The sequence below is a fragment of the Delphinus delphis genome, chromosome 9, assembly GCF_949987515.2.
Source record: "Delphinus delphis chromosome 9, mDelDel1.2, whole genome shotgun sequence".
In the NCBI taxonomy this organism is placed as follows: domain Eukaryota; kingdom Metazoa; phylum Chordata; class Mammalia; order Artiodactyla; family Delphinidae; genus Delphinus; species Delphinus delphis.
In genome coordinates, this window is record NC_082691.1 from 78226811 (window position 1) to 78247136 (window position 20326).

The 20326-nt window shown below is 35.1% G+C and overlaps 1 protein-coding gene across 3 annotated transcripts in view; it reads left to right on the plus strand.

Annotated features, from left to right (window-relative positions):
- The window catches only part of CPED1 (cadherin like and PC-esterase domain containing 1), a 300032-nt gene that overhangs the window by 124321 nt on the left and 155385 nt on the right, over window positions 1-20326 (plus strand). For all 3 annotated transcript variants that reach the window (XM_060020793.1, XM_060020794.1, XM_060020795.1), the window contains exons 7-15: window positions 1922-2064; window positions 2888-2960; window positions 4136-4303; window positions 5545-5649; window positions 7205-7374; window positions 11079-11149; window positions 12614-12664; window positions 17130-17316; window positions 18319-18487. In XM_060020793.1, the coding sequence (XP_059876776.1) occupies window positions 1922-2064; window positions 2888-2960; window positions 4136-4303; window positions 5545-5649; window positions 7205-7374; window positions 11079-11149; window positions 12614-12664; window positions 17130-17316; window positions 18319-18487 (1137 nt within the window). The remainder of the gene's footprint in view (window positions 1-1921; window positions 2065-2887; window positions 2961-4135; window positions 4304-5544; window positions 5650-7204; window positions 7375-11078; window positions 11150-12613; window positions 12665-17129; window positions 17317-18318; window positions 18488-20326) is intronic.

Here is a 20326-nt window from a genome sequence, read left to right on the forward strand (position 1 = left end):
ATCCTAGCAATACCTCCATAAAGTTACTGTTAGTAATCCCGCAAGGTCTCACAATTTAGTAGTAACAGGAGAACCAAAGTCGAGACTGTGACTTTCAGCCTCTAAAGTCTATAGAGTTACCACCATGCTATGTACCTTGTCCCCCAAAACCCAGCACACAGTGCTTTCCACATGGTGAAAAATTAATTACGGTCAAAAATTAAGAAATACACATTTCCACAGTAGAAGAATAAATACAATCCTAAGCAGTAATTTGCTAATTATTTTTTACCATGGAGGATATAATTTGATAATAAATCTTATATATCCTATGTGCTACACAAACATTTCCAATGTTCTTAAATTATTAACCTTGAACCCTGTGATATTCAGAAAACATTAAAATGGAAAAATGCAATAATATTATCAATAACCCTTTCTATATAATATGGTGAAGTGAGTGAAATGTGATGAGTTATTTTATTTGGAAAAACATGTGACTCTGTTTTGGCTCAAGGGTGTTAATATTTTTAGTGTTAGCTTTGATTTATTTTCTTTTGATCATACAGTTATTACATTCATTTTCCTTAGTCCTTAGAGAGGGAAAAACACCCCAACTGCCAAATGCTAATGATGTGTTTATAGGGTCTTAAAGTGTACATCTCATTAGGTTTCTGGTTTTCAGCTGGGAAGAGTTTATGAAGTCAGCATTTGCTTCTCTTGGGTGAATTTTGCTTGCGTATCTTAAAGATACATTTACCATCTCCCTCAGGTGATTTGTGCCAATATCTGTCCTTCATTATTATAGCAACAAAAGTTTTTCACTTTGCAGTCTTACGCAGCTCAGATAAATTTAGTTTGTTCTTCCAAAAATATTAATAGTATACCTGCTGCATGTTTTTTCAAAAAATATTTTTTGTTCTTCATTTTTGAAAGCGTATGTTTATCCAGAGAAAGTTTATGAATCAATATGAGGTCTGTTTTATACTTTTTAGAAAGTTTGACTTGAACTTTGGTGTTAAGCATCCTCAAGATATAGTTTTGTTGTTGTGATTGTTTTCATATTTAAGCAAATAAAAATAGCTCTTTGTGATACCAACTATAGTGTTTCTATGAAGACATAAACCTAACATCCTGCCCCTTTTTGTAATATGGCCTCGTTCTCTCTAGCCACATGAAGCCTGAAATTAACATGTTAGGAGGACACTGAGATTCTCTTAGATTCTTCTGTGGTTGGCTAGAGCTCTCACAGCAAAACACCGTGAAGAAGCAGCAATTTCGATATAGTTCTTTTTGTTCTGATATACGCAGGAAAGGGATAATAATAAAAAGCTTAGATTTGAATTTCATACTTTACAGTGACTTTCTTGCAATTTGGCCTCACAACTCTCTTGTTGGTAGGTAGTAACCCATTTTAAAGAAAAGGACACAAAAATTCGGAGGAGTGAGTTGCAAGTCCAAGTTCACCTAGGTAGAAGAGTCACAAAATAAACTTGGCAGTTCTGATCACAAGCTCTGTGAGTTCCCCTTCACTTTCCATGATTATGTGCCATGGAATGAGAAGAAAAATGGAGTAAGCACCTCTAAAGTAATTTAGATTACAGCATGTTTTGGCACCCCACATTCAATCGGAGGGCTTATGTTTTTAAATGTATACAATATATATACATTATATATTACGTGATAATATATATTTATTATATAACATACCTTAAGTATATTATATACTCTTTCAGTATATTTTATATATATATGTATACATAAAATATATATGTATGTATATATGTCTTAGATGATCAAATTTTCCTTTTTAAGGAGTTTTTTTTGAGTGTGTCAAGGAGAGATAGGCTGAAGGGCTCTTTCACATTGTTCACTTTGGAAATGATAGAGAGACAAATTGAGATTGTAGTTTCAACATATGAATCCTTTACTTTGTTCATAGCTGCAAACGTTTTTTGAGACGTTCCTGAGAACAAGTTCACCTCTTCAGGCTTTTGATAACATGAAGGAAGCAATTAGCAAACTCCTGCTAGCAGCTGAAGTATTCAGTGAAACATCTACTCTGGGACCAAAGGTCTTCCATAGGTAAAGACAAATTTCAATGTTAAAAAAAATTAAAAAAAAACCCTACTTCTAACAATCGATTGTTAGTGAAAATATATCTTAATTATCACAAGTAGGTGCTACTTAGAAAATTTTATATCCGTGTAAAATATGAACTTCTAAACTTATGTTTTCTAATTTGTTGATCCTAAAACTTCAGAGCATGTTAAATACTCACCAGTATTTAAATAGTGGTGACAAGAAATAAGGCACAGTTATTTAAATTATCTTTTTAATTGCAGCCCCTTTCAAGCTCAGTTATTTTTATCATATATGCTTTCCATTGACTAGGTATGTTTTTATTTATAGATTTTTATTAACAAAATTCATTAACTCTTATCTCCATATCTCAGTTTACTTGAGTATAATTTAATGCCTTTTTCTGGGGAAATGTTAAATCGAGTATGTCAAAACAGGAGGTGCCTTCATGTAAGCTCTATATGCGAATAAGAATGTAAGCTTTATATGGGAATAAGAATGTAAGCTTTATATGCGAATAAGAATGCCTAGCACGGAGGAGTAGGAGAGCTTCCTTTTCCATATTACGTTTTTATGGAGTCCCTTCATTGCTTCGTTTAATGTATTATGAATACTTCGGATATATTTGTATTTTCTGTAAGGAACGAAACAGATTCCAAATCCAAAGATAACTTGTATTCGATTTTGGATTATCCAAGCCACTGCTCTTTGTAATTAGTATGGACCTTGAAATTTAACCTTAGTGATTAGTAATGATATAGTATCAAATAATAGAGTAAATACAGCAAGTAGAATGTATTTTTGTTACCTTGTGCTTTTATTTCAGATGCAGATTATGTTTTCAGCTTTTAACTTTTGATATTGGTTATGGCAGTGTCAGGTCCCCTGTAGTGCTCCAGGTGAGTATGCCGGAGCCCTCATGGGATCTTCCCCTTTGGCTGAAGTGTGTGTGTGTGTGTGTGGTGGTGGTGGTGGTGGTGGTGTGTTCATTCATAGTAACTGATCAATAAGTGCAACTTGCGTCAAACTTACTACAGACTTATATTTACTGTGGTTCAGAGAATTAACTAGCATATGGAGAGTCTCTGATTTGAGTTACAATACCCACTCTGCATCCCTGTTGAACAAATATGGATTTTTTTGTGTTTTTGAAATAAATGTGGAATAAAGCTAAGTATGTGTTAATGCAGGAAAACAGACATTTAGATAATAGAAAATAGCAGGTAACCTAGCTTATTCATATGGGTTTATAAAAAAGGTAACTCTTTTATTCTTTACATATAGATATTTAGTTTAAAATTGGCCTATATTTTAATTTTAAAAGCCATAGGAATCTTTGAAATATTTGTTTTCAATATTTGTATAAATATATGGAAATTTAAGAGTGTTTTTGTACACTCTGATTCTTTTACTTCCTCTTAAATTAAATTAACTCATTCAGATCATCTCCTGCAGCATATTTTTAATCTAAAATAGCCCTTAGTGGCAAGAAGATTTTAAAATTGATTGCATTAGTCTATAGAAAGCTATCTTGGGATATGGCATGAGAAGAAATGAAGAGAAACAAAATAAAATTATGTGCAACCAGAGTTTGACTTCATACTGTAATGACTGGTTTTCAAACTATTACACAAGGAGAATGATTACATTATATATGGCTCAGACATTTGGCTGAATAGTTCAATGATTTATCTCTAAAATTTTGAAATTTTATGAATCTACATCTTCTAATGGTCATTTATTCATTATTTTACACACATATCTAATAGTTTATATTATGATTTTTAAAATTTATTGTTCAGAAATGTTATTTCCATAAACACAAGGTCTTCAACAATGAAGAAGTTCAAGACAAACTAATTTGATTTTACAAAACAGTTAATGTTCTTATAAAGAATCGTATTTTCAAAAGAGCATTACTTAGATTTTCTAAAACTGTTGACCTCCAAAAGGACCACTAGATGTCAGTTCTGATCTATAATCCAACGGGAAATGAATCACGTCTTAGAAGTGATTTCACTGCATTAAAAGTAAGTCAATGAAAAATATTTGCTGTGCTTTTACTCTTTCACAGGTGCATGAGCATTTAAAGTTTCAAGATGATGATAATATGGATTTTGAGGACCAAAACACAGAAGAATTCCTTTTAAAAGACACTTTCAGTTTTCTCCTGTCTAATGAATCTTCACTTTCCATATTTTCTGAGATATTTCAGAGACTTTATAGATCAGGTATATTTAAGGTAAGTGCGTATTTTTGTACTGACAAATACTTATTTCATTTTTGGAAGGTGCCATTTTCTTTACTGTGCAGGTAAGCAACGTGATAATTCATTTGAAATTGATTTGTATCCATTATATAAACCTCTTAATATTTTTCCGACCTAAGGACCAATATTATTTTTATGTCTCCTAAGTATGTGACTGACTGATTATGATGAAATTATGGGTTGAAAATGAAGTAAAGCAGTCCCTAATTCCCAGGGAAAATTTGTGGTTATAATGAATAATACGTATTACATATTGTAAAATACTTTAAAAGGAATACCTGAACCTTTTAGAGGCAGTTAGAATAGCCGTGAGTGCTCTAGATTAACATCAAGGGACTAGAGTTATAATACTAATTTTTTTTAAAGCATTCACATCTGGTTAACGTCTTTGGTTAGATAGATGCTGATGATTAGGGAGTAGTGCTTCAGAGTAAGATTGGTTAATTTTTATGATCTGTTAGTACAAGTTTTCTTGATGCATAAAAAAATATGTACAGGTTACTAGGTACAGTATTGTTTTCTATGTATCTTTCAGTTTTAAAAGCATAATTGGAAAATTTAGAAAAGTAGAATGTGAAGGGTCTCACCAAGAAGCAATGCTCTACAGAGAGATGGTTTTGAGAGAGATGACATTATAGACTGTTGTTTCCCTATGATTTTATCGATTCCTTCCTAGAGTTCCCTGTTTCCCTTCCTTAGTGAGTGGATTCCCATTAAAACCATTAGAACCATTTGACCCAGAGGGAATGGTAATATGTGTATCTTTTGCTCTAAGGGATGAATTATAATGAAAAATGAATGTGAGGAAAATGGGGGGATGAGTCTGTTTACTAGAATCCATGAAACTCGAAAATGGTAATGTCCCATACATGAGGTTCACGTGTAAATTTGCTGCTCTGATCTTTTGTACCCTGAAGACTAAAAAAAGACTTTTCCTGCATTTCCAAACTGTCACACTCATTCTGTCCTTCTGGGCCCAATTTCCCAACCTTACTACCAAAGTAGTACTTACTGAGCTATTTCAGGTCCTTTGGTCAAATAGGAAGCTTTCTTATATTCTGACATCATTTTGGCAAGTTAAAGTTATTATGTTTTATTTAGAATTAATTAGCCCAGCTGTTTATAGAGTTCAAAATTTGGTTCTTGAATTGTGTTAAACATGGTTTGACTTTGTAGCAAATGCTTAAGAGTTGCATTTTTTCCCCCCATTATAGGGTGAAAACTATCAAAAAGAACTAAATCAATGCCTATCTTTAGAGGAGATTAACTCAATTATGACTTTCATAAAGGAACTCAGGAGTTTGGGACAATTCCAACTGGTAAAACAAAAGTGACCTTTGATTCCTCTTGATTACTGAGATTACAGTAGATCAGCCATAAGAGACTTGATTTTGACTTAAAACTAGGTGAAGATATTTCTTTAAGGACTAGAAATCTTTGTAAGCTTCTTCTTTTCAGAGATATAAATATTAAGATGAGCAGAATGCATATTCTTTAAGAGTTTGCAGATAATACATGACTTACTAAAAGTGAAAGAATATGGAATTAATATAGCTGGCAGGATTTGATAGTTCTTAAGGGGAAAATGCTAACATTTTTCCAAAAAAGTTTGCTTTTAGCTTTGGGACATTTACATGTAACCAAAAGTTCGTTTTGTTTATTATGCCCTTTTTTGTTTGTGTAAAAGTAAATATTACTCAATAGAACAATAATATTTTTTAAAACTACCTAAATCTTAATTTGTTGTAACTCTGTAGCAAAATCCAAAGAAAGAAAATGTAAATAATTATAATAACTTTTATTGGTTTCAGCCAAAAAATATATATGGCATTTATTTTGTTTTCTATGTATTTTCCTGGATTCTGTTAAGTTATTGCTCAATATCAAAGGATAATTTATTACATATACATGTGCATGCTCAGTACTTGCTTTGTTTCCAGTTCTGCCCTTATATAGGTAAATTATCTTGGATTCATATTTTTCTACCTAAGATGTGTTTATACAAAATATCTCTTTAAAATAGCATTTTAAAAAGTCTACTAATAATTTATTATTAATCTGTTTGAATAAAATTTTTTTACTTAAAATAATCTGTGTATTCAGATGCTACTTGTATGAATTATAACCAAATTACTAAATTAATTAGTGAAGGTTTGACACTTGTTTTTATAATTTAGCTCCATATTTTAGAGGGTTCAAAGTAAGCTTATTACTCCAAAGATAACGTAATTGATGGGTTATTTTAATTAATTTAAATATAGTAAGTATTACATTCATGACAGTTTGGGTCAATACTCTACAAAGATAATCAGAGACCTGGCTTCATCCTTCATCCTTCAATATCTTCAATTTAAGATATTGTGAAAGTAAAGAACATCTCTTGGCACAATGTGAAGAACAGAAGAATTATTTTGTAGCAGAAAGGGCAGACACTAATTTCCTGACTCTCAGAGTAGAAAGAGGATAACCATAGATTTTTTTTTGGTAGGATTAATATCTCTCACCCTGAGATTTGTAATGCACTTGTAACCCAAGAGAATCTCTCCTCATTTTTCCTGCTACCTGACGCACTCTGTTATTCAGCTGTTTTCAGGTATCTATAGAAAGCAGATATCCATTTCCTTTCAATGAAAAGGGAAATAAAATTCACCCCATTTGAAAGTATAAACATCAGCAAAATTAGTTCCTTATAAAAAGTGGCATTTACCTTGACAGCAACACAGAAAATTAAATTATGGTATAGATAATGGATTTTAAATAAATATCTGATTTTTTAAATATCTGAATAAATAAAAATAAGACCTTTCCTAGTAATACTACATTTTATTTTCCATAACTTATTCTGATATTCTGCTTTCGAATATTCCTTCTCAGCTCTTCCCATCTACTACTCCTGGGTTTCAATCTTTGATGCGTGAATTTCATGATATGGCAAATCCTGTGGGGAAACCTGGTTCCATCCTGACCCAATACTGGTCTCTTTTAAATGTATTCGAACAATTTCAGCTCCTGAATAAAAAGGCACAGCCACACCCGCTGGAATGGTAAGAGAGCCACAAATTTGAATTGTGCAACCCCAAAAATCTCTAAAGATTGATTTCAAAAGGCATTGCCTACATTAAAGAAAGCAACAAAAAGAAGTGTGTCCAAAAATTCATGCTCTGGAAAATAAGCTTCTTTAAAACATTGAAACCATAATGATTCTAGTGGTCTTCAAACACTGTAACAAAAATATATCCAACAGTTTTTCAAACCATCAGGACTTGACTCCATTCAAAAGTCATGTTTAAAATTAAAAGTTTCAAGCTAGTTTCATCCTGTGATATATATCCTTGAATTACGGGAGCATCAGACAGAAAGAATTAGGTGAGATTTGTTTTATGAACCATCAGTCAGAGTGGAGCCCGAGACGGTATGAGCATTCATTTGGAGTTTTTGAGGCATGACTTTATTCTAGGCAAAACCTATCCAAATTTACAAATAGGTCTGTCTCTACCGCAAGATTAGAACTTTTTTTTTAGAAGATGGAATCTCAGAGAGAAGCATTCGGCCAGGAGAAAAGGTCCTTGGCCTCCTATGTCCACTTCCATTCTAATGAGGGGTAGTAATGAGTGAATAAGAGGGTTGCTGGGCCAGAGAACATAGTAACACTCCCAGTTGCCAGGGGAAGGGGCAGTGCCTATGGTGCCAGCTAAGTCTGCTTCCCTTTTATATGATAGAATTAAGTGAGTATTTGACTTGTCTATTGCCAGGAAAACAGAAGTAAACCTAACCTCCCAAGGGAATGAAAGACTAGATGGCTGTGCACGATCATCAGTGTCTCTGAAGTTACCCTCACGAACGGCCTCAATTCTACTGACTTGTCCTTCATTTCCTTCTGCCTCGGGAGACAGCGAAAACAGTCCTATAAGAAACATTTTTTTAATAGTTCAAAAATACAAGTAATCACATATTCAAAGAATTCATAGGACATCTCCCAGGACCAGAACTCACTTTAATTGCCACATCTTTATGCAGCTGGCCTTATTCTCTCAATACTCCGAAATAATAGGATTGATAGAAGGTTTTGTTTGTTTGAAAATTAGGTTTTAAATAATACAGCCTACTGTCCCTTTGTTTGTTCTTTGCACTCACTCAATCCAAGACTGTCTCTTTCGCCGTTGTCGATGAGGGAAGAACAGACTTGATTTACCAAGGAGTCTATTTAAGTATGGTTTTTAACTTTGGGTAAGTTCCTTTGAGATATGCAAGCTTTGGAAAGTTTATTCCCAAAATTTGTCTCAAGGTCCACATTTGTTATAAGGTTAAGCAATTGACTTAATTTCAGAATATTGAATTTAAGCCTAATTCTAACCCTAACTGATTCCTTCCAACAATGAAATTTACTAAAGGTCAGTTTTAAATATAGTTAGAAAAAGTCAGGACCTTTTTGAATCAGACAGACTTGGATTCAAAAATCCCAACTCTAGAGTTTATTAATTACAGCAGGTAAGATTTTCCTCTGAGTCTCAGTTTCCATACCTGTAAAATATGGATTATACCACCTACCGAGTATTGTTTCAGGATTACATAAGATAACCTCCATCATGTACTGCATAGTGTGTGGTGTGCTGCAGAGCAGATAGGCAGTAAATATTGATATACTTTCGGTTTCCTGTTCCTATACCATCCAAAAGTCACTTCAGCATCGACAAATGGGGTATATATTTTTCTTTCATTTATAGGAAAATCAAGATAAGTATGAAAGCTTTATCTAAGTTAACACTAAGATAAGTAAACTTGAAGTCTTTATCAAGAAACAATTACCTAAATTGTTTCCAGAACATTTTAAGAAAGAATACTCAATTCTAATTATCTTCAAGTTTACCAGTGAATGTATATATATTTAATTATCATTCATGTGTATTACAAGGAGGATGCATATGATACACATTTTCCAGATGAGGAAACTGAGGTGCTGAGAAGATGGGTTATTTGCCCAAGCCACGCAGCTACTTGAGTTGAGACTAGGGCCCTGGCCTTTTGCCCGTGGTCCAGTGCTTTACACCAAGACCTCATGCTGACAGGAAGATCACGTGTAGTCATTCATAATTGCCCTTATCTTCACAATGGTCTTCTCCAGTTTTTCATACCAAAAAAGCCAATTTTACGTACCTGTACTATCTGTGGGGTTTAATGCCTTCCTCCACCCTTTTAAATAAAGATCATCTGCTTATAGCAACAAGGTGAGGAGAAATAAAGTCAAAAAAGCAACATTTAGAAAAAGTGACACTTATGTCTGTGCCCTGAGGCTCAGAATCCAGAGGTCCCAACAGAATTAGTGGAAATCTTAACAGAATGAAAACACTAAAATCAATGTGTGTGTACTCTCTGCTAATTTTCACTTTACTGGAAATAAAGTAGCAAGTGTAATTTGCTCTAATCACATGCTTTCCATGAAAATACACATTGTCAAAACAAATAAGTTATTCACAAAATTACACAAGAAATCACTTGCAGGATGAGTAAACATACAAAACATCCCATTCCATTAAGATAGTAACATTTCTAAAATTCAGTTTACATGCATTTCAGGGTTGTATCTTTTATGAGCTTTGTTTAGAGTGTTTACTTCATATGAAATCAGAGATTTTTTTTTTTTACCTTGGCCTGGCACTCAGACTTCAAGTAAACGTATCTCACCCCATGCTTGCTTTATCTATTTCTTCATTCCTCGGAGGAGGAAAGTTATTTTAAAGTCCTAGACATCATAATTTTTCACCCCTGATTACATCGTTGCATATACTAAAGGGAAAAAAAGACTTTAAAAATAAAACTGCAATAACACGATCACACCTCCCGACATTAACTATAGTTTTAGTTCCTTGATGCTTCTTAATTTCCTATCTGATGCTTATATTTTAAGGGAATTGAAAATGCCTTATTCATCTCTACTAGTACAGTACAATATCTGGAACAATAAATCTTTATAAAATGTAATTTAACACAGAGCGTTTGATTGAATCTTCATAGCATCCTTGTGAAGTAAGGCCAGTGTTGTTATCTCTGTTTCTCTGGAGTAGAAATGGAGCCTCACAACCCAGCACAGTGAAGTGAAGTCACATCCTGTCCAGTATTCTCTATCATCAGGACCAGCAATTTTTCTGTCTGCAACTTAAGATTACTTTGGTCCCAAATTTGAGGATTTAAAGACCAATCTGGCTGAGCATTTAGTTATACAACAGAAAAATGAGGCAAACACACCAAGATATAACTAACCCTTAAAATTCATTCCTGTTCATCAGAGTTTAAGGATAGAATCCTTGGCAGGACAGGTCACTTTCTGCATGGTACGCTTCAATTTCTTAGATTATATGGATGTTCTTCTCAGTCTGTGTCTCAGAGTTTCCAAGGCTTCTTGCTTCAAGACTTTGTAATTTTAGCCAAACAGATTCCAATAGGAATGTGTGTTTCTGAATCACTTCAGTTGGACCTAGGCTATCAGAGATTGTTCCCTTTTGGACCAAAGAGTGACTTTTTGCCCTGGCTTTCTTCAAATGTGCTTCTGCTGATTAAAGATGATGAGATTTCCATCCACCTCACTTGAGACAAGATTGCCAGTTTTGAGGAATGAAATCCAGAAAGTTTTTCTTTGTGTTCATCAAAATAACTGTGCTCACACACAGGAAAAAAGATAGCGTGTTAGATGTAATTTCCATGAATTTTGTTCAGTGCATTGATCCAGAGATGTTTGATATTGCATTCACAGGAATTCTTTCGCAGAGGATGAGAACATGAAAAAACCACAAGTACCATTTAATGCAATTGAAAATAAAAAAGGTAAAGGATGTAGTCCCACTTCTTTCTACATGAAAAACAAGTATTGTGTGGCCAAAAACATAAAAAATGTTTAGCTTTATTAGCAATCAAAATTAAACTGGAAAATGCTGTTTTCCCTCAAATTTGGAAAGATTTTTCCTCTTGAAGATAATAGAGTTGGGAAGAGTGTAGGAAAATGAGTATTCTCATGTTGCTGGTGGGTGTATAATTTAGAACAATCTTTCTTAAGGGGCCGTTTAACAACATGTAAGAAAAGCTTTAAAAGTTATTCTTACATACCAGAAATTTCACTTCCAGATATTCATCTTAAGGAAATAATTAAGAACGTACACAAAAATTTAATTACATAAATTACTAATAAATGAAAAAAATAGCAACTACCATTATTGCAATACTAGTGGATTGGATTAAGCTATAGTCATCCAATAAATTACTATAAAGCCATTCTAATATTGTGGGAAAATAGCTATACGTTAAAGATGTTTAAGATATATTATTAAATGAAACAATTGGCTACAAGCAATATGGACCTTAAGGAAAATTAATGGTGATTTTGATTTTCTCTCTTAAGCTTATCTCAATTTTCAGTTTTTTCCCTTCTAAAGAACATCTGAGCTTTATGTCACATGAAAAGAAAATGTTTCTAATTTTCAGAAGAAAAAATGAAAAGAAGTACATGTGTCTACATTTTTTTTAAAAATCCAAGTTTTCCTATTACATATCAAGGTTTAATCCAATGTAGTGGTTCTGGGTGTGTAGCCCCTAAACCAACAACATCAGCATCATCTGGGAAGCTTGGAAAATTCAGATCTACTGAATCAGAATCTCTGGGTATAAGGCCCGGTATTCTTTATTTTAACAAGCCCTTCAGATGATTCTGAGGCATGCTAATGTTTGATAATAAAATGAATCAATCAATAAGGTCAGGGAAGAACTGATGTTAAACTGCTGTTCTGATTGTCTTTCTCTCTCCCACCATTTTTTTCTTCTCTAAATGATTTCTTTATGCACTCTGTTTTTATTCACTCGTTTGTCCCATTGGTATTTATTAAGAAGTCTTTTAGATAAATGTTTAGTTGAATTTAGAAACAAAGTAAATATCAGTGGAACCAACTGGATGGAATTTATGTAATTCTAATGATTTGAGAAATTATAGCCAAAAGATCATAGAACTAGAGGAATTCTGATAGATCAACTTCAAGCAATAGATGGCATTTAGACCATTCATTTTTCTCCCTTAATATTTTCTTATTTGAAATAATTATTTTTCTGCAATTTGAACCAAATAGCTTCTTTTGTTTTACTCTAGCTTTCAGTTTAACTTAGAAGTGCTTTCTGATGTAATAAAAATTAAATAATAAAATATGTGTTTTATTAAATTATCCTGAGTTTCAGATACCTGAATATGTATTCTTTTTATTTTGATTAATAGTTTCATTTTTTAATTTACATTTCTTTTTTTAGCTGCAGTTCCACAAATTATTAATGAAACCAAAGAAATACATTGCATTAATGGTGAGTTCCAATGAAAGTGCTTCAGAATCATAATCAACAGTTAGGTTGAATAAATCATCATATTGGGACATCTTTAGGCTGATACTGTATTTTATGTAAATTTTCAGAAGTTATGAGATTTCTGAATGAATTCATGTTTGCTACTTTTGTATAAAAAGATTTTTAATTTTCCATTTTTGAAAATCAAATATTATATTTTTATATTTAAAGACAGTAACTTCCAAACTTATTTTGAGGGGCCCTAACGGTGCTAATGCTTTGCCTTGGGGACTCTCAGATGGAAGAGCTTGGCATCTCCTCTATATATTGATTTTTAGGACTCTCACTACCCAACAGTGATCCTTTTCTCCCAGATTGTTGATATAATGGATAGTACTTGATTTGAGTTTTCTTTATAACAATTGAGAGTTTGGTTTTTTTTGTTTGTTTTCTTTTTTTGCGGTACGCGGGCCTCTCACTGTTGTGGCCTCTCCCGTTTGCGGAGCACAGGCTCTGGACGCGCAGGCTCAGCGGCCATGGCTCATGGGCCCGGCCGCTCCATGGCATGTGGGATCTTCCTGGACCGGGGCACGAACCCGTGTCCCCTGCATCGGCAGGCGGACTCTCAACCACTGCACCACCAGGGAAACCCCACAATTGAGAGTTTTTAAGCCAAATTTCAATTTCTTTTCTTAAAATTCATGATTTTTTTAACCAAGGTATAATCAATAATATAAATACATATATAATAGTAATATATTTTAAGTATTATATAGATTTTTAAAATTTTAAATAATTTTCTTCATTCTGGTCAGTATTATTCCAGTGGTCTTGCAAATATATCATTCTAGGGAATCTTACTGACTTTTCCAAGACCACATTAAATGCACGAGCTGGATCATGAAAATGGGTCTTCAGATTCTTTGTCCAAGGCTCATGTATTATCTTAATATCCTATAATAATATGATGGAAAAATAAGAATTCTATTTATCAGGTTTGTTTTTTGGCAGTGTATATGTTTTTAACATATATATGTGTATATATATATAATTGGTGCTGAAACATACACAGAAAATTTAGCCTTTCAGAAAAAAATCTATTCTGATAAAACATTAAAGGTGAAAACAATAAAATTTATGGACTAAGATCTAATTTATGATAAATAGAAGTCTTCCAATTTAATAAATCTAATTTGTCTCTTCTAAAATGCAATTTAATTCATTCACTGTGTTTTAACACTATCATTAAAATCACGATAGGTTGAGAGGTGATACAATAATGTGGTTTAATAGAATCAACAAATACATCCAATTAAAAAAAATAGCATTTTGAATAAAGTACTGCTGATCAGGGAAAAGTAACAGATATACTTACACTATTCCCTCCCTGCATTTATCATCCAATCTCCCACTTCTAGAAAAATACATGCTACTCAGTTCTCTTGGGAGGCTGGTACCCAGTGTGTAGTGAGAAAAGGACTAGTTTTGAGAAAACTAGGAGCAAGGTTAGAATGAACATTCGTTGAGCGTCTAGTGTGCCAGGATCTGGGTTAGATCAGGAAAGCCACTTCACCTCTTTGGTCTTTGGTCTTTTGTTTTCTCATTTATAAGAGGAACGATTGTACAAATTAATCTCTTTTTTTTTTTTTTTTTTTTTTTTAGTTTTCAGGTAGCATAGGGTAGAGGATACAAACACGTTAAATAAGCTCTTCAACTTTGTTCATATTTTTATGTTGATTAAAAACTAGTCCTACCTGGGTCTTCAAAGTTAATATTCCTATTTTTACGGTATAAGATTTTAAAAAAATAACTCGATGCTTTAGAACAAGTGGGATTATCTTTCAGTGTCTAGGCTGTTTTTGTGTTTAATATGAGTTATGATTATCCCTCACGAGGGCAACAAAATTCTGCAGTTAAAAGAAATCCATTAAAAGCAACCAAGACTTCAAACAGCTTTCCCATATATACTTGCCAAATACGTTAAGCAGCCTGCTACCACCTTACCTCACAGTGGGTTCTCTGCAGAGCTCAGGTAAGCTGGCCTGAGACAGGTTGGGACTGGATTGGGAAGGATGCCAAGGAAACACCAGGTGTTTGTAGGCAGCACCACTGATGATTCAGTTGGAAGATGATGTCAGGACAAAATCAGCTTTCAAGCAGGGGTCTAGGATGCAGTACATAAGCCAGAGGTAAAGAGTTTCTGATGAAACCAAAAACAAGCACTTGCTAAAATCTTGCTTAAGAGAATGATTACACATTTTCTTTCATTTAGGGCTGAGTTTCAGTGTTGTAATGGACAGGCCCCATTGAAAATGTTCACTATTAAGTGAAAGTATAAACTGCGAGGAAATTAACTCTCAGTGACTATTTTATTAAAATATATAAAGTTAAAGTATCAATACATTTCCTCTGATTACTATTTTGAAAAAAATCTTCCACTTTGTTATTCATCTAACTGGTTCTGAGCATAAAAGTGTAGCGCACGTATTCATATTCCCTTTCTGCCTAAGAAATGGTGCTTTTGAAAGCACATTCCATATCCCTGAACTCCAGCTTGTTTAAAGTGTTAGATTGGGTTCACAGTCTCCATTTGAATCAGATCTCATGACCAAAGTAACCTGTTTTTACTGTGCTTATCTCAGTGCCTTGAACATAGACTATACCAGAAAAAAAAAATCTTTGATGAAAAAATGAATGTGTTATTAATAAGTGGTTGAATTCAAATGAAAAGCTATGGTCCTTTTCAAGGTTAAATCTAATAATACAGTCTCACCCTTATTCTTTCATTTTTTTCTCTTTCATTATAAAAAAATTTATGAGCTGGTAGGATTATTGAAATTATAGATGAAGTCCACCTACATCTGTCACCCAGATAGAATCTTTCATAACTAGTAAAGTCAATCAAGCAGGTATTTACCCAATTCATTGAGTTATTCAACCAAACTGACTAATTTTTATTGACTTTTCCCTGAAATGAAATTACAATATATCTATTTTATTATTATTGTTCCTAATTTGTACCAGAGTAGTTTTTTCTTTGACCAGCTGAGAAAACTCTCCTAGAATGTGGGTCAGAAATACACACATTTATTCACTTTCATTATTTTAGGGCACGATGGGAATTAAACTGACACCTAGTTCTGAGAACTAGAATGAAGCACCTATAAAGTTGGTGGTATTCATTGCCATGGATTTGGTGATGCATCTGTCTCCGTGTCTGGCAGAGAAATATAAAACTTTTGGTATTGTTGAATCACAAAGTCCAGGATGTGATGGGAGATGGGAAGGAGAACCAAGGAAGTGGTTATGAGATGCCTTGTAAGCTTTACTGGGAACTTGGCCTAGATTCTGGCAGTGATGAGAAACTGTTAAAGAACTGAAGCCAAGTCATCAGATGTGATTTTAGAAAAATCGTTGTGATAGCTCTATAACAATAGAGGAAGAGACAGCAGTTAACAGGATAATCGACTTTTCTTTAAGTGCAGGTGTATAGCTTCCTGTGGCAAATTTGGTGTTATCCTTTTTGTCGCTATGTTAAACATCATTGAACATCTTATTTAAAGGCAACAGAAGACATTTTCATTTTACCGGTTTTTATAGAATTTCCTATGTTTACCTTTACTGGAATTTTGTTGACTGTTGAAAAGTATTTCTGGCACAAAATACTTGTTAATATTTCTTTGAAAAACATTTGCTTTTGAGTAATTTGTTTATTTCAAATATGAACATAATATAGTTTAGCAGTGGCTGGTGTATGTGCCTAGAAACATGTTTTTAGTTTTTTCTCACTAAGATACTTTTGCAAAAAATTGAGTTATCAAATAGAAACATTTTTTTTTAAATGGCTTAGAATCAATTATATGAAATAATATGCTAGGTTCTGTAGCAGGGTTGAGCAGAGGACAGCATTTCCTTCTTATACTTTAGGGTACTTTCTTAGGTTAAGGTGGCCGGAGTATGGAGGGGGTCTCATGGTTTTGTGTCTGAGTGTTTGGCATGATATTGGATTTCACATTCTTTGCTTCACCTTCCTGCCTGTAAGCTACATATCAATCCAATGGCAGTTTAATGACACTTCCCATCAAGAAATTTTCCTTATTCCCTGCTGGTATCCTTCTGTCACCACCCCACAGAGTCATCTCCCCCCTATTTACACAGTTGCTTGATATATGCAATAAATGTTATGAAATGTTATCATTCCACTGGAGAGACATTTTCTGACCTTCTGTGCCTTTAAACTTTTAAAGGCTGAGCGAAAAATATCAACTAAAGTCAACAACTGTTATATGAGGCAAGGTCTACAAAATTTGGCAAATACAAAACCCAGCTGAAGCCACAAATCAACTATGACCAGAGGACCAAATGGAAAATCAGCAGTGATCACTAAAGTTATGCAAAAGAATTTTAAAAACCTTAATCATATATGATTTTTAAACATTTATCCATGCCGCAGGTGTTTCTATCATTGTTTTATTTTTTTAAACAGATAAAGATGCACAATGTCATATCAAGCAGATCTTCACACATCCGCATTTGGAACTAAATCCTGAATTTAACTCAAAGATCAAAGATTATTACTCTGAAGTCCCATTTGATGTGGTAACGCTGACAATTGGAGCAGAGACTTCTAAGTGTCAGTGCAAGGTGTACCTGCAGGAACGGGCAGGACCAAGGTATGAAGGAGCTGACAGGGGCTGAGGGGAGACATCATAGCGGGAAGCACACCTTGGAAGCAACCTTTGAAGATGGTTCAGAAAACCTGAGGCACAAGATCTGTTGGAGGGATTGCCAGGGTGTGAAATCCCTCTGCTTTACAGATGCCATGTTGTTAAAAAGAACACATGAGTGCTCTACTGATCTATTAACAATCTTTGTGTTTAATCTTTGTAACAATGTTGTAACAAGAGAGGATCTTGTGATATGAAAAGTATCAAAGAGGACTCATTCAGGGAAAATTGAGTTTATTGTTATCTTTATGTTTTTAGGTAGTTGAAGAGTTCACCCTTCTGAATAGTAGCCTCCTCTACCCCAACCCAGCTCCTCAAGTTTTTGAAGATTCAGGTGTTGATTACTTAATAAACATGTTGGTGACAATTTGTGGACATAGTAACACTAACTTTCTTAGTCTCATGGGATTTTTTTCTATTGACTCTTCTGAGAGTCATCAACTCTTTGGTTTATAATTTGAACAGAAGATAGAATTTTATGACATTCCATGTCCACGGCAAGAAATATACTCATATTCCTATGTTGTATGGAAGGAAATGCACCCAGCATTCCTGGGAGCTCAGAAAGTATAATAGAAAGAAAAGAGGATTCAAGTCAGGCCAACCTGGGTCCCAACCCTGACTCCACCAGACTCTACTATATTTAAAATGGGAAGTATCATAGTTTTTGTATGGAGTTGTGAGTATTAAATGAGATAATATATGACCCTGACAGGTGGTTAATAATATTAGTTCCCTTCCCTGTAATTGATAGGGGACATGACTTGCTCTGCAAGATAACTCTTGGTATACCAAAGCACAATGAAACATAAGTTAAAATAGTTTTTTCACATTTTAGGTTTCTTATGAAATGGTGCAGATCTTATCTGTTTTTAATGAAAATTGTATACATTTAATAAATATTGATGTATGAGTCAATTTGGGTTGTCTCTCTCATTCTCTCTTCAGCTTTGCCAACTACCCTCTGGGCTTAGGGATGAACAAAATCTCAATGCTTGTGGTGGATGAATCTCCAATCCAAGGTGAGACCCTGATCACATACAAACTCACCATCTATAGAGAAGACCGTCCAAGTCTGCCTTTGTTTGAGGACTTCGCAGCATGCGGTTTTGTGCAGGTAAGTGAATTTTACATTTGCACATGGGTTGAATTGGGAGTGATCCTTTAACCCAGGTGCAAAAGGCCAAATGAAAATTATTAGAAAAAAGTGGATGCTTTCAAATCCAAATAATTGTGGTCTCATTTCAAAAAAGAGTACCAGCCAGGTATCTAAGATACCTTTTTGTGAGTGATTTTCTTTTAAGTGTGGTGGCTATTCCCTGCACTTATAGTGTGCAGTGGATTTATTGTGGTTAATATTGAAAAAAATGTCTGAGTACTCGCACTTAGTTATGAAATTGGTTTTACATTTCCTGTTTAAATTGTGCTGTGTTTCTTGGATTTGTCCCTGGAACTACTTTGAAATTTTAAACTAGATTCAGTGGAATTTGTTTTAAAGAATAAGAGGAAAATTTATGAAACTATTTTACAAAAGGGATACCAGATGAATGAAATTAAATTTCCTTGGGTAGATACATTTCGCCTTCACTTCTTGTACCTTAATCATTTCTAAAGTTTGCAGTTGCTCCAGTGAGCAACACATACCATTCTGTAGCCCTGTTGATTTTGGAGGAGGGTGAACATTACCCAGAGACTTTGTCTTATTTGGTGGTTCTTTCTTCTGTGTTTTCTTTTTTTAGGAGTCTGTGTATAACCTTCTATATTTGCGTACATCATACAAGTGATTCCAGGGAAGTAGTAATTGATACTCTTACAATATCTACTAATCCACTTAGAATAATTGCACCTATGTCGTATCTCAGTGATTGATATGCTAGTGGGAGCATGAACCACAGATGGTTAATAAACGAGAGAAATGGCTGACTGGGCCTCAGTGAGTAGGATGGATACCATGTTTTCCTAAATGTAGTGGCCATATAGAGTGCTCTCTCCCCTCTACCCACCACCACCACAATCTCATCTCTTCTCAAGAATTTAACACTATTTTGTAAGGGTACTCATTGCTGAGATTTTTATTTTTCAAGAAAATATAAAAGAAAGGTTGCTTCAGAGGTTGCTTCCAAGGTGTGCTTCCCGCTATGATGTCTCCCCTCAGCCCCTGTTAGCTCCTTCATACCTTGGTCCTGCCTGTTCCTGCAGGTACACCTTGCATTGACACTTAGAAGTCTCTGCTCCAATTGTCAGTGGGAGGGAGCTGTGAAGGAGGAAAGGTTTCCACACACTAGGAAGCCCCTTCACGGGAGGAGACTGTGGGTAGCAGAGCGGGGAAGCTTCAGAGCCACGGAGGAGAGCGCAGCAACAAGGGTGCGGAGGGCAAAGTGGAGAGATTCCTGCACAGAGGATCGGGGCCGACCGGCACTCACCAGCCCGAGAGGCTTGTCTGCTCACCCGCCAGGGCGGGTGGGGGCTGGGAGCTGAGGCTCGGGCTTCGGTCAGAGCGCAGGGAGAGGACTGGGGTTGGCTGCGTGAACATAGCCTGAAGGGGGCTAGTCCACCACGGCTAGCTGGGAGGGAGTCCGGGAAAAGTCTGGACCTGCCTAAGAGGCAAGAGACCATTGTTTCGGGTGCGCGAGGAGTGGGGATTCAGAGCACTGCCTAAACGAGCTCCAGAGACAGGCACGAGCTGCCGCTATCAGCGCAGACCCCAGAGACGGGGATGAGACGCTAAGGCTGCTGCTGCCGCCACCAAGAAGCCTGTGGGCAAGGCCAGGTCACTATCCACACCTCCCCTCCCAGGAGCCTGTGCAGCCTGCCACTGCCAGGGTCCCGTGATCCAGGGACAACTTCCCCGGGAGAACGCACGGCATGCCTCAGGCTGGTGCAACGTCATGCCGACTTCTGCTGCCACAGGCTTGCCCCGCATCTGCACCCCTCCCTCCCCCTGGCCTGAGTGAGC